This window comes from Ammodytes marinus (genome assembly GCF_949987685.1).
Source record: "Ammodytes marinus genome assembly, chromosome: 8".
Lineage (NCBI taxonomy): Eukaryota > Metazoa > Chordata > Actinopteri > Uranoscopiformes > Ammodytidae > Ammodytes > Ammodytes marinus.
Genome location: NC_137212.1, coordinates 31,787,836 through 31,815,824, shown reverse-complemented (window position 1 = coordinate 31,815,824; position 27,989 = coordinate 31,787,836). Strand labels below are relative to the sequence as shown.

Genomic DNA, 27,989 nt, shown 5'->3' with positions numbered 1-27,989 from the left:
GATCCAGCACATTTATCAACTTTTTGAACCCGTCCTTCTCCACTGTGCTCATGGGCATCATGTCTTTTGCTATACAATAAGACACTGCGTATGTTACATCTTTATGTCTTTTTGATTGTTTTTCATACGGTGTAATTGCCTCAAAAGACGACACGATAGACAGCTGTTTTGGAACAGCCCCGCTCGCGCTGCTGACAGCTGCGGTGGGACGGCGGGCAAAGCTTGTTGTTGCGCGAATTTGCATGATTTCTGTGTGTTCGATGGGATGGGACTTTTTCAGATGTTGAAATAAGTTTGTAGTGTTTCCCATTCGTGCTGGCACCGACCGACGGCATATTTTACAGACGGTCTTATCCTGTGCTTTATCACTTAAGATAGCCAAACCACTTCCATATAACGGACGTCCTGGAACCTTTTTTTTCAACCACTTCTTCTACGGCGGATGATGCAGGTTCACTTGCAGCCTCCGCTGTTCCACTCATGTTATCTTTTTTTTCTCGCCAAATACTCCTCTCCGCTCTCCTCTCCTCTCCGCGGCGCTCAAAGCTCAAACATGCACCAGGAAATGGGCGTGTACTTCGACATGAACGGCAAACACTGCGATCTGACTGGCTGTTGCGAGTATTTCTACTGCGTGATTGGCTGTTAGGTAAATCCATATCAGCAGTTTTTTTATTTTTTATTATTAGGTTTTTTTTTCAAATCGAGCATTTATGTCTTATGCTTATCGAAGTAATCGACGTGAGTTTTATCGCGATTATAATCGAAATCTAATTATTGCCCAGCCCTAGGTGCTTGTCCATATCAAAACTGCCTTACCAACAGCTCCACAGATACTCTTATGGGTCTCTGATGCACATGCAAGACGGACTGTAACAACTGAAAGTGCACATGCAAGAAGCATGGCATTGAGTGCTCTGTTGCATGTGGTACCTACAAATAATCTGGGGGAGCAAAATCATCTCAGGTTGGGGGTGATGATGAGGAAGACGATGAGGAAAACCACACTATGTTTAAGAAAACTTGCTCCAAGCTTTATACAACTATTAAATAAACATAAAAGTCTATCTGAATACTAAGTTGAGTTTTTTTGTTATTAGTCAATTACACAAGGCTACTTTGAAATGTATCTCCCCTCTCAAGTTACCACACCCCAGAGGGGGTCAGAGGGTAATGCATACTCATGGTATGCATTGATGTAGCCCTTTCACATTGCATTAGTACTGCTCTGGCTGCACTTTGAATTGTGCACCAAAATATTTTCATATTAAAATATATGTTCATCAGTTAAAACATTTATCAATTTGTGCCAGTTTAGCATTCACAAATATTTGTGTTTTCTTATATTGTTATAGTATTTTACAAACATTTAAGCCTATTTCTTTGTTAGAAAACAAAATTAAAACTACACAATGTTTATGCAACATAGGCCCAAATTATAAAGTCACAGCGATGTTTTCGGATATTATGGGCTTTCATTTTCGTTAGATTAGATTCACCCTTAACTATTGACCTCAACTGTTTCTGATGTTGTATGTGGTATAATTGCATTCCCTGACGATGAAAACATAGGGGTAGACTATCACTAGTTATGTGTTATTATGTTTGATTCAGGAGTTATGATGAAAAATTAATAATTAGGCTATGGTGGAAAGTAAAATGGTCGCCACGGCAACCATGATTACATTTTGCAATGGCTAAATATCTGAAAATGTTCAGAGCCCCAAACTGTTTAAGTGTACCAAGTTTCATGCTTTTCTGAAAAGGTTAACAATTTGACACATATCCTCTCTACAATAAAACAGTAATTTATTTAATTGGCATAAAGGTATGGTTAAGAAAACCCTTAGAAAATAACTTTCCACCACATGGATTCCTTAAGACTTTTAGTATGTTATTTATTACATATTCATGAATCAAAAACAGTTGGAATGGTTTCTGTTGCAATTTTTTTAAGGTCAGGTCATATAATGCCTGGACTATAAGCGGTTGCTTAGGCCCCCCGACCGCCAGGGGGGCTCCCACCCAAAAAAATAAATGAAATGTTTGTTAAGTTTGTGTGTTTGTCTGATGTAACATCATATTATGCAAATGTAAGTTATCATACAAAAAAAGGAATACAAAGTTGTTGTCTAGATAGTTAATAGCCTACTAATTGAATCAGTTCATCTGGGAGGTAATCCAAGGTTAACGGATCACGTCACCTTCAAGTCCATGCACAGTGGGCCTCATTTATCAAACTTGCGTGGAAACTGGTGCAGATCCCAGCGCAAATATAGCCCTACGCCAGGTATCGCGTGGGATTTATCAAACAGTCGTATCTCGCCAATCTCAGCATACGCCAGACCATTATTGATAAATACGGCGGCTGAAAACAATCGTAATTTGAATATCACACCCCTATATTTTCTCAGTTTAGAGGCCTCGCCTATAGGATTTACGACATGGATATGCGCATTACGGGAAAGAAAAGGAACTTCTCCGAAAAAGAAATTGACAGCATAACAGCGAAAGTAGAAAAAATTAAATAAAGTTTCATTTCGGAGCATTACAAGCGGCATCAAAGAACGACAGAAGGCATCAGTTAGGAAGGAAATAACTGCTGCGGTCAACAGCGTTGGTGTTGACAAACGATCTCTAGCTGAGGATTGTGAATTTTAGGTTTACATCAGTGTTGTCACTCAAATTATATAAAATAGCGAATACAATTTTATGTCGCAATTTCTTTACATAGCCTAGGTGAAGAAAAAGTGGTCTGACTTAAAAATCGCCACTAAAAAAGCGTTTTGCTGCTCTGAAATGCAACACCAACTGGAGGTGCGGGCATAATATAAGTGGTGGGCAAGGCTGCCTTTACCTGCCACTAGGCCCTGGGGCTGAGAGGTTTCGTAGGCCCCCCCGGGCGGCGGTCTTACAATACAGATGCGTTAAAGCCATGTTTGTCTACACCACAAGTTATTGAGGAGACAGCGGTGGGGACCCAGGAAGTTCTAGGGGGGTCCGGGGTCATGCCCCCCCGGAAGAAAAATGTGAACCTTTTAAAGTAAAATGCATCAATCTGGTGCACTTTGAGAAGAAAACAAAGGCTAAATCAACTGTGTCCTATGTGAGCTATTTTCTGGAATCATTTGGAGACACAGAAATACCAAAAAGCAGAAACAAAAATATACAGTTTTAAAAAATCCAGTCAGTCAGCATTCCAATTTTTTTTTTAAACAATCCTTTATCCCAAAGCTACTTCTCTCTTTGAATTCTTCGTTTTGTTTTTAATGGCTCAACTCAATATAGGCCCTTGATCTGCGTTGCCCCGAACAATGTTATTTAAACAAAAATAACAAAAATGTACTGGTGAATGATAGGCCCCTTGATCTTCCTTTTTCTTTACTGGTTCATGATGGGCCCCTGATCTCTGTAATACCATGGTCAGTAAACCATTTACCAGTGGTTTTGGCACTGTGAGCAGGTGCCAGGTCTTGTTGAAAAATTAAATCTTCATCTCCATAAAGCTTTTCAGCAGATGGAAGCATGAAGTGCTCCAAAATCTCCTGATAGCTAGCTGCATTGACCCTGCCTTTGATAAAACACAGTGGACCAACACCAGCAGCTGACATGGCACCCCAAACCATCACTGACTGTGGGTACTTGACACTGGACTTCAGGCATTTTGGCATTTCCTTCTCCCCAGTCTTCCTCCAGACTCTGGCACCTTGATTTCCGAATGACATGCATAATTTGCTTTCATCCGAAAAAAGTACTTTGGACCACTGAGCAACAGTCCAGTGCTGCTTCTCTGTAGCCCAGGTCAGGCGCTTCTGCCGCTGTTTCTGGTTCAAAAGTGGCTTGACCTGGGGAATGTGGCACCTGTAGCCCATTTCCAGCACACGCCTGTGCACGGTGGCTCTGGATGTTTCTACTCCAGACTCAGTCCACTGCTTCCGCAGGTCCCCCAAGGTCTGGAATCGGCCCTTCTCCACAATCCTCCTCAGGGTCCGGTCACCTCTTCTGGTTGTGCAGCGTTTTCTGCCACACTTTTTCCTTCCCACAGACTTCCCACTGAGGTGCCTTGATACAGCACTCTGGGAACAGCCTATTCGCTCAGAAATGTCTTTCTGTGTCTTACCCTCTTGCTTGAGGGTGTCAATGATGGCCTTCTGGACAGCAGTCAGGTCGGCAGTCTTACCCATGATTGCGGTTTTGAGTAATGAACCAGGCTGGGAGTTTTTAAAAGCCTCAGGAATCTTTTGCAGGTGTTTAGAGTTAATTAGTTGACTCAGATGATTAGGTTAAGAGCTCGTTTAGAGTACCTTTTCATGATATGCTAATTTTTTGAGATAGGAATTTGGGGTTTTCATGAGCTGTATGCCAAAATCATCAGTATTAAAACAACAAAAGACCTGAAATATTTCAGTTGGTGTGCAATGAATCTAAAATATATGAAAGTTCAATTATTATCATTACATTATGGAAAATAATCAACTTTATCACAATATGCTAATTATATGAGAAGGACCTGTATATACACACACCCACAATATATCCCACAAGGCTGTAGCCCATGAAAGGGCTCGTGATAGGCCCATAGATATATCACGAGCCCTTTCATGGGCTACAGCCTTGTGGGATAGGCAGACTCCAGTCTGCACTGACGCTCCCCTCTTCATGGCGGAGATGAGGCGGGTGTTTAACCACGAGGTTAGGTTACGTCAGGGCTCTGCAAGTGTTGCAGAATTTTCAATTAAATTCCGGACTTTAGCTACGCAATCAGGTTGGAACAGGGAGGCTCTAGTGACCACTTTTAGTCATGCCTTGTCTGAGAGAGTTCAGGATGAGCTCGCTTCCCGTGAGGTTCCAGATTCACTTGAGGATTTAATCTCATTGGCTGTTAGAATTGACAAAATAATTTGTGAGCGCAATAGAGAGAGAAAACCGGCGTACACCCGCCAGATCTCAGAGGAGTATGAAATCCCTTCTGAAAGACCTACCCTGCCTGAAGGGTCCCTTAACAATGATGATCAGGAACCCATGCAAATAGGACGCACAAGGTTTACTTCTGTGGAAAGATGGAGGCGTATGAGCAGTGGAGCTTGTCTATACTGTGGGAGTGTGGGTCACTTCATTCGCCAGTGCCCCTCAACACAAAGACACAATAAGCAGGGAATCAGGGTATGCGTGTCAGACCTTGGGGAAGTCTTGCAGAGTCTTAATAATTCCCCTCCCGTGGCCAGTAGTTGCCCCCCCTTTGTCCTTTGAGCTATTATGGGATGGACACTGGCGCACCTTCTCTGCATTTGTGGATTCAGGAGCAGCAGGTAGTTTATGGACTCAACCCTGGCCCGTAAGCTCAATTTACCCATTTATGATCTTCCTTGTCCACTCACAATTAATGCAGTGGATGGGCAACCTTTGGGTAGGGGTAGGGTTGAGAAGGTCACCTGCCCCATTTTCATTCGCATTGGCAATCAAACGGAAGAGATTATATTTTTTCTTATTGATACTCCTCAGTTACCCTTCATTCTGGGACACCCATGGCTCAAGGAACACAACCCTCACATCAATTGGAGGACTGGGAGGGTGTTGAGCTGGGGTCCAAACTGTGCATCTCACATGATGGAATCAGACTCTGTTCAACTCCAACCTGTTGGATGTGAGCCTCCTCCTGCCACCAGTGCCTCTGTCTCAAAATCTCCCAGTTCAGTAGGCTTCACCTGTGCTGCCCCCAGTGACCGCCTGACTCTTGGGGTTGTCGAGACTCCCTCTGATCCTTCGTCTTCTGTGTCTCTTCTTGAAAATGGGTTTCCTGCAGAGTACGCTGAACTTAGTGAAGTCACTAGTAAACATAAGGGCCGTCCACGTTCGAAAAATCGGAGGCTAGATGCCTTATCTCGACCATTTCAGTGTTCAGGTAGTGACAGTTCTCCAGAGCCCATTGTACCCCTTATCCGCATCCGTGCCCCACTGACCGGGGAGATTGACACAGTGGTTCAGGGGGCTCAACAGCAGGAGCCTGACCCAGGAGGGGGGCCCCCAAGGCTGTCGGTATGTTCCGGCACGAGTGCGATCACAAGTGCTTGAGTGGGGCCACTCTGCACACCTCACAAATCACCCTGGTGTTCGTCGCACTATTAGTTTTCTCAAACGGAGATTCTGGTGGCCCCGGATGGGGAGAGATGTGAGCGAGTTTGTGGCAGCTTGCAAAATTTGCGCCCGAAACAAGACGACGCAACAGCATTGCCGCCCAGCCCCAAACTATTGGGTGGGTCAGAGGGTGTGGCTCTCCACAAGGGATCTCCCACTGCGGGTAGAGTCTCGCCAATTGCCGCCACGTTTCGTTGGTCCCTTCAGGATCATTCGAAGGATAAACCCTGTCACTGTTCGCCTCTTGCTCCCCCGGTCCATGAGGATTCACCCCTTGTATCTATTTCGACCTCCCTCAGACCGTCACTACGGTCTAACCGTGAATGATACCCTCCATTCTACCTATCTTTCGAGACCATAATATCAACAGAGTCGTATGACCGACCTTCAGAGGCGGGGCTCGGAGTGCATTTAGCATCCGGGAAAGCCCGCCTCTTCCTCTTTGCCTTTCTCGCCTCATCTGGGAGACCGGTAAGTTGTGTTTGAAAAATTTAGGAAGCTAGTAATCCGTCACATTATTGTGCAGGTGCCTTGTGTCCCTGAGGATTATTAAATTGGCTTCCCTGTGATTACAGGTTGTAACTATTGGCGCACCGAATTGGTCTGCAGTAGTTTTGTAGCATATGGTGTTTGATTGTTGTTGATTGTTAACACCTGTTGCTTCTCCCCTAACGCGCCCCACACACATCCTGCGTCTACCTCTGGAGCGCGTCGCTTTACCTTACTGCTGCCTCTCTCGGACTTTTCTCGGACACACATGCAACGTCTCAGCAGCTGCTGCTGCAGCGCTGCTTCTAAAAGCCCTATCTTTCTACATAGAGTTTTCATAGATAATTCCCATTAAAAATGAAGTTCTTTCATGTCATCTATGATGCATATGATTTATATTGAGTCTGGACAGTAATCCGTGCGCCCCATTGCCATTTTTTTTCTTTTTTTTTGCCATATTTTCGCTTGTTGGTTTATAAGTTTTATTTTGAAGGGGACACACCAGGAAATGGTGAAACTACAGCGAAAGCTGCCAGTATGAAGTCAATATGACTCTCAGCTGAGTATTTCAAAAATCACTTTACTGATTTATACGGGAGAGAGAGAGGGGTGTGTGGTCGGGGAAGAAGAAGGCCGTAGACACAGATAGAGCAACGGAAAACTGTTGCGCTCATCATGATCTTTTTTATTTCTTCACTATATTGGATCTCTATATGTGTCATTTATCCAAAAATGAAATGCCAGAACTAATTGAAAATTAGGTTTTAAATCCCTCGGATTTTGATTGCACAATTAAATCGTGAAATAAAGGGATTATTCGCGTATACGACTGAGGGATGTTTTATTTTGAAATAAACACACCGGGTAAACGTGTAACTAGAGTGAATGCTGCTGGTATGACTGTCAACAGAGTATTTCTCTATCAGTTAAAGCACAGAGACGCGAGAGAGACGCGCTGCTCTCAGAAAAAAATAGGCGAGCCTCCTGAGGTGAAGGGGAGCGGCGCTGCAGACGTGCCTCCGACGCGCCTCAGCAGTGCGTCTGAGGTTGGATGTGTGCTCGCTCTACGTTGATTTCACAGTCTGTGACCAAAAGTCAGACGCAGACGCGAGGTAGAGGCGCAGTAGAGGTAGGATGTGTGTGGGGCGCGTTAGCCTGCAAGGAAAAAGCAGTGTTGGGGCGAAATACACTTGTTGTTAAATACTAAGAATAAGTACAATAAACAAAGCCTTGCCTGCCGGCGTTAGAAGTGCTTTATTTATATATTTTCCTCGTACGTCCCAAGAGTGTTGATTCGTACTATTCAGAGTTGATTTTGATTTTGATGGTCAACTTAATTTTCCCTGAACGGGTTTCATTATTTATTCCCCATTGTAGGGAAAAAGAAGAAAGAAAAAGAAGATTGAGAGAAGAACAAAATAAAATAAAAATAGAGCTGTTAAGCAACTTAAAGCTTCCCTTAACCTCTGTGCGCAGAAGGCTGGGTTCCTATAGTTGTCCCCCCTTGTATGTCCGCATACATATTGTGGGTGAATTTGATTAAATAGAGAGAAAAGAATAAAGAGAAAAAGCAGCTTAACTAAGAGACTGTTAATCAACTTAAAGCTTCCCTTAACTTCTGTACGCAGAAGGTCGGGTTCCTTTAGTTGTCCCCCAGTGTACGTCCGCGTACACATTGGGGTGAATTTGGGCATTATGGCCCCCCAGACATGCCGTTTCTGTGGAGCGACCATGGACCCCCGTGATGGTCACAGAGAGTGTCCCCCATGCTTGGGCAGGGCTCACCTCTTGGAGGATGTGGAGTCCCCATGCCTAGCTGCATTGGACCTACCGCTGGATGAGAGGTCTCGGAGGGCTTGGTTAGGAGAACACCCCCCCGGCGCTGCGGCAGGTGCTCCTTCTCCCACCGATGGTAGGATACAGGACCACCACTCTAAGAGCAGCCATTCACGCAAACGCGAGAGAAGAGGCCAACGTGAGCATTCCCATGGCCGTAGTAAAAGACGAGCCTCAAGAGGGGCTCTGCAACCAGAAGGTCCAGGTCCCACCCCAGTGGCAGCGGCAGGACGGGAGGATATACAGCTGCAAATTTTGTCTGCCATTCGTGGCCTGACAGACAGGGTGGGCAGAATTGAAACTCGCTCTCAGAGTGAAGCTTTCTCTGAGACTCACACCTCTGGTCGAACATCCCCCGCACATATGTCATCGTACCAGGAGCCAGAAGCCAACCACCCGGACTCTATATCCCTCTATGCCCGGGGTTCCCTCTTCGCTGAGGAGGGACAACCGTAGGTTGCTGCAGAGCCACACAGCCTCAGCTCATCCCATCCAGTGGGATCTGCTTCTGCAGATGAGTGTTCGGAAGAGCCGGGTCAGGATAGTGTGCTCTCAAGAGTCCTGAGTGCTGCCAAGATCCTGGGACTTGACACCCCAGTGGAAGTCCCAAGTCAGACAGAGGGGGTCTGGGCTGGCATTCCAAAACCCCGTCCTTCAGTGGCTATTCCAGCAGCAGAAGACTACTGCAAGATGCTGAAGAAAGCTTGGAGTACTCCTAGCCTAGCACCTCAGTTTAATGCAGGCTGCAGGAGGATGGCCAAGGCACGATACTCGTCGGAAACAGGACTGGGTGAGATGCCTCCGGTGGAGAAGGAGATGGCAGCCTTAACCTCTCTCAGCCCAGAGAAGGTCACAGCTGACCCACGGTGTCCACGGAAGGAGTGCGACAAGACAGACCGCTTGGTTTGCAGGACCTACAATGCAGCTGCTCGTGCAGCTTCTGCAGGAAATGCTTTGGCTATCCTACTGGCAGCTATCAGGAAGACTATTAGTACAGCTGACCGCGACACCAGGAACTTGGTAGATGCGGCCTTATCCACCCATTCCCAGCTCACCCGGGATGTGGGGATGGCTATGTCATCAGCCATGATGACCCGCAGGCAGATCTGGCTGGCTCAAACGAACCTCCCAGCGAATATTAAGAGCGAGCTCACCAATATGCCGGTGGAGCCGGGCTCAATGTTTCATTCAGACTCCCAGAATGTGCTGAAGAAGGCTGAACAAACTGCACGAGCCAGGGAGTGTGCAACGCACGTTTACTCACCCTGGGAGGACAGGGCAGCGACCGACTGGCCGGCAGCAACCATATCAGACTGCTGAGGGCCGTCAAGTTCCTTGGGTGCACGACAGACGTCAGAACCCGGGCAACCAGGGCTACAGCGGTGCTAAAGTAAGGCCAATGCAGCAGGGGTTTCAGTCCCACTCAACATCAAGAGGGGCTTCCCAAAGGAGACGTCCCCCGAGGGGCCAAAGGCCCCGGCAGGGTCATGAATAGGATTGGTGGGACAGCCGCCGGGGTTCACTCCCAGCTACGCCTGGACAGCTGGGAGCAGAAAGTTTCGGACCCCTGGGTACTGTCAACAGTCGCCAGGGGTTACAGGCTCCAATTTCGGCGGCGGCCCCCACCTTTTTCCAGGGTCCGTGTAACGTCCGTGAAGGACCCAGTCCAGGCAGATGTGTTGGCCGAGGAAATCGCCACACTGCTACAAAAAGGAGCAATTGCAAAAGTAAGTTCCAGCGAACAGCACACTGGCTTTTATTCAATATATTTCCTGGTTCCAAAGAAAGACGGGGGGCTGCACCCCATTCTGGACCTCAGGGGCTTAAATGCCTTTATGAAAACCTTACCCTTCAAGATGCTGCACACAAGGCACATTATGGAGGCAATAGAGGAAAAAGAGTGGTTCACCACTATCGATCTCAAGGACGCTTATTTTCACGTCCCTATTTGTCAGGAACATTGGAAGTTCCTACGCTTTGCCTTTCGGGGACAAGCTTACGAGTTCAAAGTCCTCCCATTTGGCCTCTCCCTGTCCCCCAGGGTATTTACCAGGGTGGTGGCAGCTGCCTTGATGCCCCTACAGAGGGCAGGCTTAAAAATCATGCCGTACCTGGACGATTGGTTAGTCTGCGCTCCGTCTCGCCAGCAGGTAGTGCAGGACACAGGGACAGTCCTGTCCCACGTTCAGTCTCTTGGCTTCCAGGTCAACTTGAAGAAGAGCAACCTCATGCCAAGGCAGGAGACAGTCTTCTTAGGACTATGTCTGAACTCCCTCACGATGAGGGCATCACTCACCCCTCAGAGAGTGGCGAAAATTCTGTGGGCCCTGCGCATCTTTCGCCTAGGCAAGCGCCTAGAACTAATCCACCTCCAGAGACTGCTGGGGTTGATTTCGGCAGCGGTGGTGGTGATCCCATTGGGCCTCCTCAAAGCGCGGCCCCTACAGCGGTGGCTGAATGCGTTCAACCTAAACCCACACAGGGACAGACATGTAAAGCTCCGGATAACACAGCCATGTCTCAGAGCCCTGCGTCCATGGCGGGACAGCAGGTTGCTCACACAGGGAGCCCCCTTGGGCAATCTCCCCTCGAGGCGGACCATAGTGTCTACGGATGCTTCCCAGTCAGGCTGGGGGGCGGTCTGGGAAGGCAGAGCAGTGAGGGGTCTCTGAGGGCCTCCTTGGGACACAGAACATATCAATGTGCTGGAGCTAAGGGCAGTTTATTTGGGCCTCAAGGGTCTTATTCCCTTCATACAGGGCAGACATGTCCTTGTAAGAACAGACAATGCTTCCACGGTGTACAACATCAACCATCAGGGCGGCACAAGGTCCCTCTCTTGCCTAAAGATGGCTCAGAGGCTTCTGACGTGGGCCTTCCCACGCCTGGCCTCACTCAAGGCGGTTTACATACCGGGGGTCTTGAACATAGCGGCGGACCTCCTCTCCAGGTCCGGACCTCTCCCGGGAGAATGGAGACTACACCCAGAGGTTGTAGTGACCTTGTCAGCTCACTTTGGGAAGCTCCAGGTGGATCTATTTGCATCCAAGGAGACAACCCATTGCCAGAGATGGTTCTCCCTTAGGCCTTTCACACCAAAATGAACCAAGAGTCAGTTCCAGGCTGGTGTTGGGGTCAGTTCAAAACTGGTTACAGCCTTATCCCAGTTATGAACCGGTTGGTTTCACATCGACCGGAGACAGCCATGGAGCCGGCAAGAGAGCAACGTCATGACGTCACTGTAAACGTGTGTGTACGTCACCCGACGCCGCTGCTCTTGTGGCTAACGCTAAAGCTACCGCTAGCTTTAAGCACAACAACAGCGGCGAATACGTCTTATTTTTACACTTGTTGGCTCTCGCTTTGCTTTCTTAAGCAAACAGGACCGATACAGCGTATTCTCGCCGGTCAATTTGATCGCTACGTTCGGTAATTATGTTATGTTTACGTCTCGTAGTAGCGGTGTTTTTAAATATGGCGGGCATGAGGTTTGAGTTGCTCTGGTTGGTCAGGATAATCCCTCCCCCAACCGTTCGCGCAAGCAGTTCTTATCAAACCCTGCTCAATCCTGGGGTATGAGTTCCCCCGGTTTTTACGGCCCGGAGCAGGCTCTCTGGCGGTGTGAAACCAAAACACTGGCTCTAACTCCGAACAAGCCCAGAACTAGCTCCGATTTTGCGGCGGTGTGAAAGGCCTACCTGAGGCAACCGTGCAGCCCTTTAGGCATGGATGCACTGTCTCAAGAGTGGCCGGAAGGGTTACTATACGCTTTCCCTCCGCTTCCATTGGTACCCCATGTGCTAGACAGGATTGCCCAGGGGTGCTACAGGGTCCTGTTAGTGGCCCCACACTGGCCGGGGAGACATTGGTTCCCTGCCCTCCTCCGTCTTGTTCACGGTCAACCCTTGCCCCGCAGGGCAGACCTTCTTTCTCAGGCACGGGGCCAAATCTGGCACCCGAACCCGTCTGTGATGCGTCCCCTCCTCAGTCCATCTCTCAAGATTTGAGTGAAGCCGTCCTGGAGACGATAAAGAATGCCAGGGCACCTTCTACACGTGCCAATTACCAACAAAGATGGAATTTCTTTTCATCATGGTGCCAAAGTAGGGAGTTGGACCCGGTCACCTGTCCGATGGCTTTGGTGCTCCTCTTCCTGCAGTCCCTACTGGACCTGGGGAGGGCAGCAAGCACCCTGAGGGTCTATGCTGCCGCTATTTCTGTATTTCACGAGGCAGTGGGAGGTCTTTCTGTGGGAAAGCACCCCATGGTGTCTCAGTTCCTCAAGGGCGCTAACCGCCTGCGGCCAGGCAGGAGCCTGAGAGCCCCATCCTGGGACCTCCCTTTGGTGTTGAGGTCTTTGGCTATTGCCCCATACGAACCGCTAGAGCAGTCGGGTTTAAAGTTCTTGGCACAGAAAACTGCATTTCTTTTGGCCATATGTTCAGCTAAAAGGGTGAGTGAGCTACATGCACTGTCTGTTAGTGACGAGTGCTTAAGGTGGAAGCCCGAGAACGCAGGGGTGTCTCTTTGGCCAAACCCTTGCTTCCTACCTAAGGTGGTAAGGCCAGACACAGTCAATCAAGCGATCGAACTGGAGGCATTTCACCCTGATCCAGCATACCAAGGAAGAGTTGCTCTTCATGAATTGTGTCCAGTAAGAGCATTGAGGGCTTATGTCAGCCGTACTCAGCAGCTGAGGCAGTCACATACTAAGCTGTTTGTGTGTTATGCTGATAGACAGTTGGGCCACCCAGTGTCTAAGCAGCGTCTTTCCCACTGGCTGGTGGAGACGATTGCCCAGGCTTACACCACGCAGGGACTCCCGATGCCTGGCGGCCTTGTGGCTCACTCTACACGAAGTGTGGCCACGTCATGGGCAGCTTTAAAAGGAGTGGCTCTAGGTGATATATGTGCGGCTGCTTCATGGAGCACTCCATGCACTTTCACCAGATTTTATAGGGTCAACGTTGCATCCGCAACTATGGGCTCCACTATTCTCATGTCTGCCACCGAGCGGGCTGATGACGGGGAATTTTCTTCCTTGCGACATTGTTGATATGACTCATCCACGGTCAGACCGTAGTGACGGTCTGAGGGAGGTCGAAATAGATCGTAAGTTATGAACATAACTATGGATCTATGAGACCGACCGATGACCGTCACTATCTCCTGTCGCTCGGAACTGGCTGAGGCGTTCCAGGCAGGAGGAAGAGGCGGGCTTTCCCGGATGCTAAATGCACTCCGAGCCCGCCTCTAAAGGTCGGTCATACGACTCTGTTGATATTATGGTCTCGAAAGATAGGTAGAATGGAGGGTATCATTCACGGTTAGACCGTAGTGACGGTCATCGGTCGGTCTCATAGATCCATAGTTATGTTCATAACTTACGTTCATGTTTCCCGCCTCCAGCCAGTCTGTTCCAATCCACTAGCCCCTCCAGGGAGGCCTCCACCCGGGGTGGGTGGGGGTCCTGTAGGAACATCAGGTGCCGTTCCTTAGAGGGGTGGTCCTGTGAGGAAACGGAAGATTTCAGCCCTGTGAGTGCACGGAATCTTTCGCCTCCGTGAGAATGGTGACTGATTTCCTCACTGCAATCAGGTGTGTGGCACTGATTGGCTGATTGAGCCCAGGTGTGAGGAGGTTATATATGCCCTGAGACTCCAGTGCTCTGTGCTGCTCATTGTCACCTTAAGAGGCAGTGAGAGGTTGTCTCCGAGTGTTCTCTGTGTTCAGTGTTACAAAGTCAACTGTTTTACTTGTGTCCGTTCAGCTGCTTGGCAGCGGTGGTTTTGTTCTTGCTTTAGTTTGCTATATTAAAAGGTAGCCTGTGTGGCCCTTTACAGCTTTGTGCTTTTTGTTTTGCGTATGGTATGCGTGGAAATGTGCGTACACCCACTTTTCTGGTCTACGCACGGAGGCCTAGTGTGTATTGAGTTAATTTAAAAACATTTGGAAATGGGGCTGCCCTCAGTTGCCCATGCACTGTGTATAGTATATAGCCTATTTCAGCCTCGTCTCTGGAAATAAAGATAGCTGGACAACAGAGTTCTTCTGCTTCGTTCCTCTCAGTGCATTTAAATGCATTCACTATATTACAGAGACATATGTCCCATAAAAGAAAAAGAGCACCAAGCTCATCCCAGAAGACCATGCATAATATTTGATTTTAAATTAATATTTTTATGGGAAATCCATGTGTCTTTTTTCAATAGCTTCTTATTCATCCGACCCAGTGTCTCTAAATAATTTGTTCACACTAAATTCCTCAGATTTAGCCTCTTAATTTTCCTCTCAAAGTACACCAGATTCATGCATTTCACTTTAAATAAGGTAAAAAAAAAACTTCCAGTTACATACCCTCGGACCCCCCTAGGAGGGTTGGATCTCGGCTGGCTACTATTTTCACCCAGCTGGACATTGGAGGCACTAGCGGGAAACACTGGGTGTGATGAAATTTAACAGTAGTCAATCATTTGGGCATCGCTAAAATTACAGAGGGGCCCCCTAATCAAATTCTGCTTAGGGACCCATGAAGGCCTGGGCCGGCTCTGAACCAACATATGTCATAATGTTGAAGAGACAACACAGTTTTATACCAAAAGAGCTGATGGAATTGTATAAGCAAACCCATTGACCTCAGACTTACTGTCATAAGGTATTAGGAAGTTCTGGGACATCCAGGAGTTGATATTAGAGTTGTGAGTTTAGCTAAGCTGCTAGGATCTGAAGTTATTATGAATAGGTTTCTTATGTATGTATAACTGAGTGTCATCAGCATAAAAATGGTAATGCAAATTATGGTTTCGTATCACCTGGCTAAGAGGCGGCTTTTAAATAGAGTAGTGAAGTGAAGTGAGCCTAGAGGGAAACTACAATTTAAAGGTTCAGTAAGCGGAATGGTCAGTTTAGCTAACTTCCTGTCACTGACTGCAGTTAGCAGCCCCCTCGCTCGTCACCACATTAATGCACTGCGGTCTTCCAGCAGCGAGTTATCTAGCATCATCTCAGATAAGTGAGTGTGATAAAACATGATAAAAACCATCAAAACAGACATTAGGAAGGATTTTTACCTGCTCCGCCATTCTAGGCGCATAAACATTCACCCATCTGTCGCTTTGCGGGTGCACCGGCAGTGAGACGGGTGGCGGTTTGTAGCGTTCTCTCTTCTGATTGGATATCAGTTTCGGGATCCCCGAAAAGTTTATCTGCCGATTACATGCAGAGCAGGTGAATGAGAGATTGGCTTTATGAAACGCGCACACTATATAAGTGATCACTTCATGAATAAAGAGCGATTTAACACTTATATTAACATAAATAAATCGCTTACTTCACCTTTAACTGAGCCGTTTAGGAAGTGGAGTTTCCCAGGCAGAAAAAAAAAACAAGTGCTGCCTCTGTGCTATGAAGTACTCGAAAACCAAGATGGGGAAACTGTTAAAAACACTATTAGGTTCCAATAACAATAATAATTTATCATTTGAGATGGCATTACTTCCTCCAGAACCGTGGATAAAAGCAACACAAGCATTTTAGTCTTAAATCATTTTTCGGGGGATTTAACAATGACATACTTAAAAGTATTTGGAGAAGAACCAGAGGTCAAAGAATTATTAAAGATTTTTAGAATAACAGGTGGATCGTACTTCTTTGAGCAGCCATTTAGGGATGATTTCTCAAATGTTCATATGATGTATGAGCCTGGATCCTCTGAGATGCAATTGTGAGATTGGCAGTGGAATCGGGCTTGTTGTATCCAATTGTAGAATGACAGGGGTCACCCCTGGTCAATATCCAGTGATTGTAAGAATCTCCTCTCCCAAGCTCAGAGCATATCATATAGATAGTTATTGCTGTTGGTAGGAATGACCTTCTGAACCTGTGGGTTGAAGCTGGGTCATTTCAGCTGCAATGACATGGGGAAAGAATGAAGGGTTCATCCTGGATTTGGGACGTAATATTCTCCACCTTATCTACACAATGAGCAAGACAGATTAGGTTCAGGAGAGATAGTAGAGTGACATAAATCAATTACCCTGAAGAGAAATTTAGGATTGTGGTTATTTCTTGATATACAGGTACATCTATTTTTATTAGAATATCATGGAAAGCTAATTTTTCCCTAAAATATCTATCTATCTATCTATCTATCTATCTATCTATCTATCTATCTATCTATCTATCTATCTATCTATCTATCTATGTCAGATTGGCCTGAGCTTCCGGATATGGCTTGCGCACGGCACAGAGGTGTGCATCCTTGATTGATTATGAAGTTATCATATTTATATCATGCTGGAAGTAGTCTCCGGCTAAACCCTGCCTCCCTCTGATTTGATTGGCACTAGTAATTAAAAAAGTGAAAGTTCCATTAGACATGAACTGGAATATTTCAGGCCTTTTTTGTTTAATTTTGCTGATAACGGTTTACAGCTCATGAAATCTGGCATTTCAAAATATAAAAATATTCCATAAGGCTAATTAAAAAAATATATATAATACAGAAATGTCAACCTTTTAAAAAGTATGTTAATTTATACAATCAATACTAGGTCTGGGATCTTATTTTGCATGAATTAATGCAGCATGGCATGGAGGTGATCAGAAGCCCAGGTTGCTTTGGTAGTGTCCTTCAGCTCGTCTGTATTGTTGGGTCTGGTGTGTTTGATCTTTCTCTCGACATTACTCCATATATTCTCTAGTCTAAAAGGTTCAGGTCAGGAGAGTTGTAAGGCCAATCAAACACAGTAATACCATGGTCAGTCAACCAGTTACTAATGGTTTTGACCAGTGGCGGCTCCTGACAATAATATCAGGAGGGACAATTGTTGCCATGATGGCTAAAATGACCCATTCAATGGGTAAATAAACTATATTAAAGTCATATTGCATTAAAACTATTTGTTTTTCCTGTTCATCTCACACCACTATATGGCTGTTCATCTCACACCACTACATGGCAACATCAGACAAGCATTTTACATAGTACTCTAGTGTACAGTATTTTTGGACATCAAGTTAGTTCATTAGTTCACATGTTGGCTCTAAATGATTGAATTATCCCACTGTGGCAAACACAGATACATTGTCATCTACCAGTGTGCTCCTCAGATACTGTAGGCTTCCTTTAAAAGTGAAAAGAGACCTGAGGCCTGTTTCAGGTAGCTGGTTTTACATACTCTGAGTTGAATCCTGCGCTCTGAGTTGACCAACTCAGAGCGCAGGGTTGAGAAGCAACTCCGGGTTTTCGGTTTCAGAACAATGGATCAGCGTTGGGTCAATCAACTCTGAGCGTGTTCACTCTGGGTGGAGCGTGTGCGTAAAAGCCATCGTCAATGGATCGCTGATAACATGATTCACCATGGAAACAGGAGAAACAAATGATTGATCCTCCCACTTCTCCTCCCACTAAAGTTAGAAATATTAACGAATGAGCATATGGTATGGAGAAGAATTAACGGGTATATTGTCTCATAACTCTGATCTAATCTCCTCGGCAATTCAGAAAAAAACAGAGCAAACATTTTGTCAAGAGAATCATTTCGCTTCCGTATGAGAAGCCATAGTCTATTTAAAAAAGTTACGCATATCAGCAGTAAAGTATTAAGCTGGCGCGGCACAGCATTGCTGACAGTGTTTTTTCGCTGTATAATATGTTGGCAAGCTATAGCCTAATACTGTGCAGTAAACAGACACATTAGGTGACAGTTTCCATTTAAGAGCCTGAATTATTACCAGATCCATTTTCCTCAAGTGATAACAGTTTAAATTATTATATAATTTTATATTCATATTAGGCTATTTAACGAGGCTCGTCTGTGACTTTAGGATCGCACAAGTGAACTGTAACGATAGGTTACAACCATACAATACAAATAGGTTTATTAATCTGAATGTAGAGCATGTCACGATGTGTTAGGTGGCCGCCTATATGAACCGACCGAGGGCTGAGAACAAGGCTACTGATCAGATAAATGATCGGTCAAACGTAAAATCATCAGTACATGATAAAAACATCCCGATGGAGATTTCTATGGAGTGATTTTGCTTCAAACTGTACAGGGACGCGTGTGACAGTGACACTCTTTCTCCAGTCGGAGCTGCAGCGTAAAGTGAAAATAAACTCAGGGTAGGTCTAACCACCTCCGGAGCAGGTTAGACCCATGGCGTATGTTGCCGCAGTAACTGACTCTCGGTTGCGCTGAACCTGCTACCTGAAACGGAAAACCCAGAGTTTCCACTAACTCAGAGCGAACAAACTCTGGGTTGCCTCAAAACCAGCTACCAGAAATAGGCCTCTGCTTTACAATTAATCACAATAATCTGAATGTCTTCATCTGATAACATTTTATTTGAGGCGCAGCAGTTGTGTTCTAATTAAGCAAAAATGGATGTTGGCAAAGCATACGTACAACATTAACCCCTTCAGACCTGCAGTTTTTCTGCTGGGCAAATCATTTTTTTTTTAGCTGATTCAGACTAGGGGAGAACGGGGTAATTTGTCACACGGGTTGGTTGTCACAATCGTTATATCTCAGAACCAGAAGGCGCTGTCTGTGAAATTTTGGTATGTAAATATCCAGAATTGGGATAAGAGGTCACCTACATAGTCTTCCTTGGAGTTAGACTGCTGAATTTGAGGTGAGAGGACTATTTGTGTTTTTCATGTCAAATTGAAAATATTTAGCTCCTCAGTATTTTTCTTCTAGGCTTTTACAGAATGGGTTTATAACAAAACACTTGTTACCCATAAAAAGTGTGAAGGGTAAACTATAGTTTAGATTGTGGTTAGCAAGCTAATTAGTTGTCAGATGGTTGTTGGCATTGATGCTAGCAAAAAATTCAAGTTGGGGTTGGTCGTCACATTTTTGGGGGGGTTAGTTGTCACAAGTTATCCAAAGGCCAGAAAAGGAACCCAATAACAAAATAAATTGTGAAGCTGTATCCTCACTGACACCCCAGAAAAGAAAAGAATAGAGCAGGAAAAGGCAGCTAGCATGCAAAGCAAAAAAGGGCAACAAAATCAAAACAACCCAGTGCATCCCAAACTAGACAAGCTGCCAAGGCTACAGTAAGTTATATAGGCCTATTTGTCAACTTGACAATGCAATTGCATTTTCAAATTTAGTTCTACTTTCTTTCCTTCTTTTCAAGATTATTCCCATTAAGATAACATTGTGACAAACAACCCCATAGTGTATGACAACCGACCCCTTGATGGGGTTGATTGTCACAATGTGTTAGGGTGTCTTTGATGATTAATTTCTTCTTTATTACAATAAGATAGAAAAAGTGAGGGGTACACATTTTAGGCCAACACTTTAAGCTTCAATGTAATGTAGGAATGACTATCGAAATATGTTTAGGTGATGAGCAATTCTCAGTAGAGTAAAAAGTGTGCCTACTTACCCCGTTCTCCCCTACTCTTGAACATAAAAACAGAGTGGATATATTTTTTTTTTCCGAACTCATGTTTTTATGAGTTTTTTTTCATGTCCATTCCAATGGACGCCAGGACACGATGCACGTAAAATGCCATAAAAACATTAAAAATAAAAGGCATATATGTCCTCAGGTATGGCCTAAACATCTGGAACTGGATGTTTTTGAGTCTGTGTAAGTTTCTGAACATGCACAACTTGATAGGTGTATCACAGCGAGGGTAGGGAACAGCAGTGGGGTCATCACCAGGAAAGCCCAGTGCCTACTAGAAGAGAGGGAAATGCTATTACGCAATCTGAACATGCACATGAAGACAATATATGTAGGATTGTAGATAAGATGACATAAAAATTAAATCAGTTTTGCCTTCAGTAAAACGATCATGGAACTTCCAACACTTAACCATGCTTTTTATAGTAGGCTAATTAACCTTTAACAAGGTTATTCGCCCGACTCCTGATGTCCATTGCAATGGACATCGGACTTTGAAAAAATCCTACAAATTAATTACATGACATACAGTCCCAAGTTTGGGAACCCCTCTCAGCCGGCATTATAATTGACTCTGCTTTCACAAAAAAAATATAAAAGTGGTATGTCTTTAATTTACCAGGAACAGTTAAGTACTGGGATGTTTTCCAAACAAAGATTTTTTGAAAAGCAGTATTTGGTTGTGTGAAATGAAATAAAATGTGAAAAACTGGCTGTGCAAAAATATGGGTACCCTTGTGGTTTTGTTGATTTTAATGCCTGTAACAGCATGTAAAACTGATGACTTTAAACACAAAGTTGGTTGGATTATGTTGTTAAGCCTTGAACCTCATATAATTGTCTGTTTAATCATGAAACAATTTATTTTAGGTGCCTAAATGCAAGTTGCACTTCTCTTTGACTCTCTGCTGAAGTGAGACAGAATGGGATCATCAAAACAGCTCCCAAAAGATCTGAAAAACAAAGATTGTTCATTGTCATGGTTTAGGGGAAGGCTAGAAGAAGCTTTCCCAAAGGTTTCAATTGTCAATTTCTACTGTAGGGAACGTTGTCAGGAAATGGAAGGACACAGGCATAGTGGCAGTTAAACCCAGGCATGGCAGACCAAGAAAAAAACAGGAGCGGCGTAGGTGGAGGATTGTGAGAATGGTTGCACACAACCCACAGATCACCTCCAAAGGCCTGCAAGAACATCTGGCTGCAGATGGTGCATCTGTACATCGTTCAACAATTCAGCGCAATTTGCACCAAAACATCTGCTTTTTATAAAGACCAAATAACTTAATTTTTGTCTCATCAGTCCAAAGCATTTTCTTCCAATATGAAGCTGGCTTGTCTAAATGAGCTTTTGCATACTCCATGCAACTGTATCTGTGGCGTGGGCGCAGAAAGGGCTTCCTTCTCATCACCCGGCCATACAGATGTTTTGGTGCAAATTGCACTGAATTGTAGAACCATGTACAGATACACAATCTGCAGCCAGATGTTCTTGCAGGTCTTTGGAGGTGATCTTTGGGTTGTGTGCAACCATTCTCACAATCCGCCGCATATGCCGCTCTTGTACTTTTCTTGGTCTGCTAGACCTGGGTTTAACTGCAACTGTGCCTGTGTCCTTCCATTCCCTGACAACGTTCCTGACAGTAGAAATTGACAATTGAAACCTTTGGGAAAGCTTCTTGTAGCCTTCCCCTAAACCATGACAATGAATAATCTTTGTTTTTAAGATCTTTTGGGAGCTGTTTTGATGATCCCATTCTGTCTCACTTCAGCAGAGAGTCAAAGAGAAGTGCAACTTGCATTTAGGCACCTAAAATACATTTTCTCATGATTAAACATACAATTCTATGAGGTTCAAGGCTTAACAACATAATCCAACCAACTTTGTGTTTAAAATCATCAGTTTTACATGCTGTTACAGGCATTAAAATCAACAAAACCACAAGGGTACCCATATTTTTGCACAGCCAGTTTTTCACATTTTATTTTATTTCATACAACCAAATACTGCTTTTCAAAAAATCTTTGTTTGGAAAACATCCCAGTACTTAGCTGTTCCTGGTAAATTAAAGACATACCACTTTTATATTTTTTTTGTGAAAGCAGAGTCAATTATAATGCCGGCTGAGAGGGGTTCCCAAACTTTTTCATATGATTGTATGTTCAAAATAACTTCAAATATTATCACTTGTAATAGTTAAAATTACACTGAGAGCACGTTTGTTTGGCTAGCATGAACATAAATGTAGATTTTAGATTGAAAATGGGCAGTTACTCTTCCCTCTCTGGATCGGCTCAGCCATACTTGTCTTGTCAGATGTCTGTCACTCTCTCAGAGCATGCTCAAAGTCATTACATGATTTTGATTGGATAATCAGGATCTAATCAGTAACCAGCAGTGCTGACATCATCCAAATACAGAGTATTTATTGGTTTAGAGAAAGAAATATGTCATGTCCATTCCAATGGACGCAGGGTCTGAAGGGGTTAAAGGTGAAGTAAGCGGTTTATTTATGTTAATATAAGTGTTAAATCGCTCTTTATTCATACAGTGATCACTTACATAATGTGCGCGTTTCATAAAGCCGATCTCTCGGTCAGCTGCTTTGCATGTAATTGGCAAATAAACTTATTGGTGTATCGCCAAAGCAACAGATGGGTGAATGTGTATGCGCCTACAATGGCGGAGCAGGTAAAAATCCCTCCCAATGTCTGTTTTGATTTCATGTTTTTATCACACTTATGGATCTGAGATGATGCTAGATAACTTGCTGCTTGAAGACCGCAGTGCATTAATGTGGTGACGTAGGGACGAGCGAGGGGACTGCTAACTGCAGTAACTGACAGGAAGTTAGCTAAAAGAACCATTCCGCTTACAGCACCTTTAACAGTGCTAATCATCACATTGGTTAGGTTACTACTGTCTACAGCACCCTTACTTGGTAGGCGAGGGGATAGCACTGGTCAGAGTATTAACAGTCTATGGATCAGCTGTTGAACGGTGCTGGCCAGTCCATATGCAAATTGATATTAATGTTTTTTCACCTTTTTGGAGAGATGATGCATAGGGGTCATGCGGTGTCTGTGCTGCGATCAGGATCGATCAAAAGCCATTATACAGTCTGATCAAAATGCAGCGGTTGCAGAACAGAGCGTTAGCTTCTTAGCATCCTGCTAGCCCCCTTATCTGTTCAAACGAGCCCTGTGAAAAACCCGTGGTCATACGATCCCCCAATCCAACTAGTCCAAGTTGCTCACCAGCCTAGCCTGAGTTGATATAAAGTTATTTGTATTGAACTTGAACGTGACCACTTTGGTCAGCAGACCGGACATGTGACTGTATCAGTCACTAATTGGTTCATTGTTTACTGTACGTATGACGACAACACGTTGGGGCGATCACCCCCGGAACCCATAGAGATTGCATTGAGGGGCCTACAGTTTGAAGAAAAAAAAGCTTTTACATGAAAGTCTATGAGAGCGCTCAGGGCGATTTTCAATCAGCCCGACATCGCCCGAGAGTGACAGTACGGAACACAAAAGCTGATTGGACAATGATAGTCAGACTTAGATGCAGGTAAAAACTGTATTGAAATCATAAATGATAATTGTAAATATTATTTTCATTATATGTATTATATTTATCATCATTGTTATTATATTATTTTTGTTTTTTGCTGTTATGGATCAAGGGGGGTGGTGCCCTATTGCCCTCTATGAGCTGTAAACTGTAATCAGCAAAATCAAACAAAAATAATTGTGAAATATTTAAGTGTGTGTCTAATGAATATAGAATATTTAGAACCTTTTGAATTAGATAACAGAAGCAATTGAACTTTTCCATGAAATACTATGAGATGCACCTGTAATATTAGAAGCATTTGATTTTTTAAGGCTGTTTTGTGCTTATTCAGACTAATGTTCAAACCATGCAGACATATTTCCCTGTCCCTTGCTGCAGAGTGACGGATGCCACTGGAGAGACCCACAATCTGATCACAGAGCAGCAGTTCCCAGCAGGAGTGTATCGGGTTGAGTTTGATACCAAAACGTACTGGAAGAATGAGGGGAGCACGCCATTTCATGAAGTAGCTGATGTAAGTGTCAACTCACTTAATAACACCGCCGTGTCATCGCAAAGTGAATGAATCCGTGTTACAGTTGTTTTCTATCGCTAACCCACAGTGGGCACAACTGGAGCTCAATGTGCAAAACTCTAACTACAGTAGTCTGCACTACCAACGGTCTCTGTAGCTGAACAGTTCATTTCACCTGCAAAACAGGTTCAGTGCAGCAAACACTGTGAACCAGCCTCATTGAGGGGCTGTTCATACGACAACACGAAACGGTGCATACGCGAATATATTTTCGCGGTTGCACTATATCATTTACATGAAAACAGCAAAAGCAGGCATGAAACCGCAAGTTTGAGATCAACTCCCAGGGAGGATTTTTTGGAAAACACAACGGTTTTGGTTTCTTGTAAAAACCGAAAACATTTTCCCTGGTAACGCTGACGTCACGGCTCCACTTCACGTCTGCGTAGTCTATAACATTTGCTGTCAAAATACCTACACGCGAGTTATAAAGTTAGAAGACAACATAACATGAAAGGTGTCTCCGCGCCACCATCACTGTGATCAGCGGAGAGTGTCGTGCAGGGCTCAAATATAACACTCGCCAATTTAGTCTAAGCGATTAGTAAGTTATTGAGACCACCCGCCACTTTGTCTGGGGAAAGATTTGTGCTCTGCCGGTTTTTCTAGCAAAATAAACGTGTGTAGCTTCTATATGCCAGGGACACGGCTCTCTCTACATTAAAAAACACTATCCATAGTTCAGCGCGCAGCGGTTAAGTTACTGTTCAACAAAAGGAGCATTAAGGCTATGGCTTCACAGTAAAAGCATTTCACTGGCTAAACATTAATAGCATTTCACTGGACAAACATGAGTCGACTTTTATTTTGAAGTACGCCTAACAGGAAAGTAGCCGCTCACAAAGCCCCTTCACTATCAGCATGTCTTCTGTTTTCACGAGTTTAATGCGGTGAAATAAGAGGACAGGAAGCTTGTAATTTACATTACTTGTAACCCCAAGCTTACACCAACCGCTTTATCAACGTTAATGGCATTAATTTTTGGTTACAGTAAGGTTTTATGCATCAAATTGTACCGGAAGAGCTATCTACTAGGCTAAGTGTCACCGCTGACTATTGGCTTGGCATGCCTACTACAGCGATTTCGGCGTGTTTCCTCTGAAAACATGTGTACGAGTTAATATTTCAAATAAATTCTGTCTGAACGTTTTTTTTACCAAAAATGTGAAAACTGTCACGTTTTCACCGTGTAAAGTGCCCCTGAGATTACACATACTGTCACTCAGAACACACTCAGAGTATAAACACTAGCATCAAACCCCAATACACAAATTACAAACTTGTAATCTTTCCAGTTTGAAACATTTTAGATACTTCACACAATTTACATATTTTCTTTGAGGAAAGAGTGAAATAAGTTCATATGAAATTGTTTATCTTATAACATACCAGTTGTTTTAGGTTAAAAAAAAAACTAATATCAGAAGTTTGCTTCAATAGATGGATACATATTTTTATTTTATTGAGTACATTTCCAAATTACATTCATCTGTGTAAATATTCTATAATTGTAATACAGAAATCAATTCCTGTAATGTTATTTACTTTAAGGACGCAACTCTCACCTGTTTGTTTGCTGGAAAATTCGTATAACGGATGCAACTGTAGATCTTTGCAGATTGGGTTACACTCTCAACCCTGCCTCTCTCAATGAGAGACCATGATTCACAACAGGGTCTGTTAGTGTAGCCCTTACTGTATTTAATCAGAAATTACAGCTCTATGTCTTCCTCCAATCATTCACACTCACTGCCACTCTTCTCCCTCCACAAACCTGTCTTAATTGAGCCATTTCCGGAATTATTATTATTTTTTTTTTTAAGATATTTTTTTGGCATTTTTATGCTTTATTGACAGTGCAGAGAGACAGAGGTGAAATGGGGCAGAGAGGGGAGTGACATGCAGAGAACGACCGCGGGTGGGAATCGAACCTGGGTCTGCTGCTGGGCCCGGCCCGGGAGGGGGACGCCTTACCAACTGAGCTAAAGGCGCGTCTAAAAGTCTAAAACAAGACATCTTATAGTGTTTCAGTTGAAATTGCAATTCATAGTGTTCAAAATGCACAAAGCTGAAATCCATTCTGTTTTGAACGTGTGGTTTACAGATGTGACAGCAGTGTGTCAGCATTTGAACAAATTGCTGGAAATCCACAGTGTTGTGCAGGTTGTGATATAAGCCATGAGATAGGTGTGTAGAGTTTTGAAAATTGTGTTGGCAATGAAAAACGAGCTAGAGTTTGGTCCACATGAACTGCTGCTGTGCATAGTGTAGTTAGAGTTTTGCACATGTCGCTCCAGTTGTGCCCACTGTGGTTTAGCGATCGAAAAAAACTGTAATATTAGGTGGTGCTGGCCCAGTATCTTACCAATATGCTTACTTCACCTTTAATAAGAGATTCAACTCCAGCTCTTGTATACAGACCTATCTTCTGTTGTTTGGTCTTATTTTGAAACCAGACATTAGTACTCTTCATCAGGAAAGCCACATTACTACCATCGGCTGCTTTCTATTCTTCTGTTTGTCACCAGTATGACCAAACACTTCCCAGAACAACATTGTTAAGTCATCCGTTGTCATGTTTAGAGGTGGAAAGAGTACTCAAATATTTTACTCAAGTAAAAGTACAATTACTTTGATAAATATTACTTAAGTAAAAGTAAAAATTTGCTCATATAAAATATACTCGGAGAGTAAAAGTTAGATAGTTACTTTTTTCACAGCAGGAAGGGGTCTCAATGTAGTGTAAAGAACACAAGGGAAAACAAAAATGGCAATAGACAGTGGGAGTAGTACTTTCTAAACCACTGTTGTGTGTGTGTGTGTGTGTGTGTGTGTGTGTGTGTGTGTGTGTGTGTGTGTGTGTGTGTGTGTGTGTGTGTGTGTGTGTGTGTGTGTGTGTGTGTGTGTGTGTGTGTGTGTGTGTGTGTGTGTGTGTGTGTGTGTGTGCAGGTGGTGTTTGAGGCCCATGCTGAAGGTCATCGTCACTATACCTTGGCCTTGCTGCTCAGTCCATTCTCCTACACTACCACAGCCGTGGTCATCAACGCCCACCAGTGACTCACACTGTGACACACACACACCATAGATATGTCCAGTCTGCTTGAGGGATTGGGACAGTGAGATGAATGCAGCGCAAAATCTTCTGTTTTTTTCTTCTTGTGAACAAATGTTCCTTCATCACCATGTAAACACACACACACACACACACACACACACACACACACACACACACACACACACACACACACACACACACACACACCTACACACACACACACACACACACACACACACACACACACACACACACACACACACACACACACACACACACACACACACACACACACACACACACACACACACAGATGATCTGATTTTGTCTACATCCTTTGATGATCTGTTTGAGAGAATAGCTCAGCCCTTTTTAACACAATAAAAACTAAAATACTCATGCGCTGTTGTTGCAGCAAAAATTGTCCATAACGTAATAACAGCCAATAATGTAGTCATTTTAAGTTTTTAATGTTATAAAAGCCGATAATGTAATAACTTGCCAATAACATTTCTGAACAAATAAACTGTTGCAATGTAATAAATGACGGTATTACATTAACATCATTTTTTTTATATATATATATATATATATATGAGTTTCTGACATGTGATTGGCTGATAAGTTATATGTGCTGGTATATATATATATGTATATGTATATATATATATGTATATGTATATATATATATATATATATATATATATATATATATATATGTATGTATGTATATATGTATATATGTATATATATATATATATGTATATATATATATATATATATAAAATACTGGTATTGATAAAAATGAATTAATAATGGTTAAAATAAATAAAATTCCAAAAGGCTCAACGGGTTCACAAACTTTCACACAGCACTGTATATATACA

At 43.9% G+C, this 27,989-nt stretch overlaps 1 protein-coding gene across 1 annotated transcript in view; it reads left to right on the top strand.

Annotated features, from left to right (window-relative positions):
• The window catches only part of ttr (transthyretin (prealbumin, amyloidosis type I)), a gene marked incomplete at both ends in the record, with an annotated part of 37,059 nt that extends 9,955 nt beyond the window's left edge, over positions 1 to 27,104 (top strand). Inside the window, 2 exons of the mRNA XM_080032885.1 lie at positions 23,852 to 23,987; positions 26,997 to 27,104. Coding sequence (XP_079889011.1) covers positions 23,852 to 23,987; positions 26,997 to 27,104 — 244 coding nt within the window. The remainder of the gene's footprint in view (positions 1 to 23,851; positions 23,988 to 26,996) is intronic.
• Between the last annotated feature and the right edge of the window lie 885 nt (positions 27,105 to 27,989).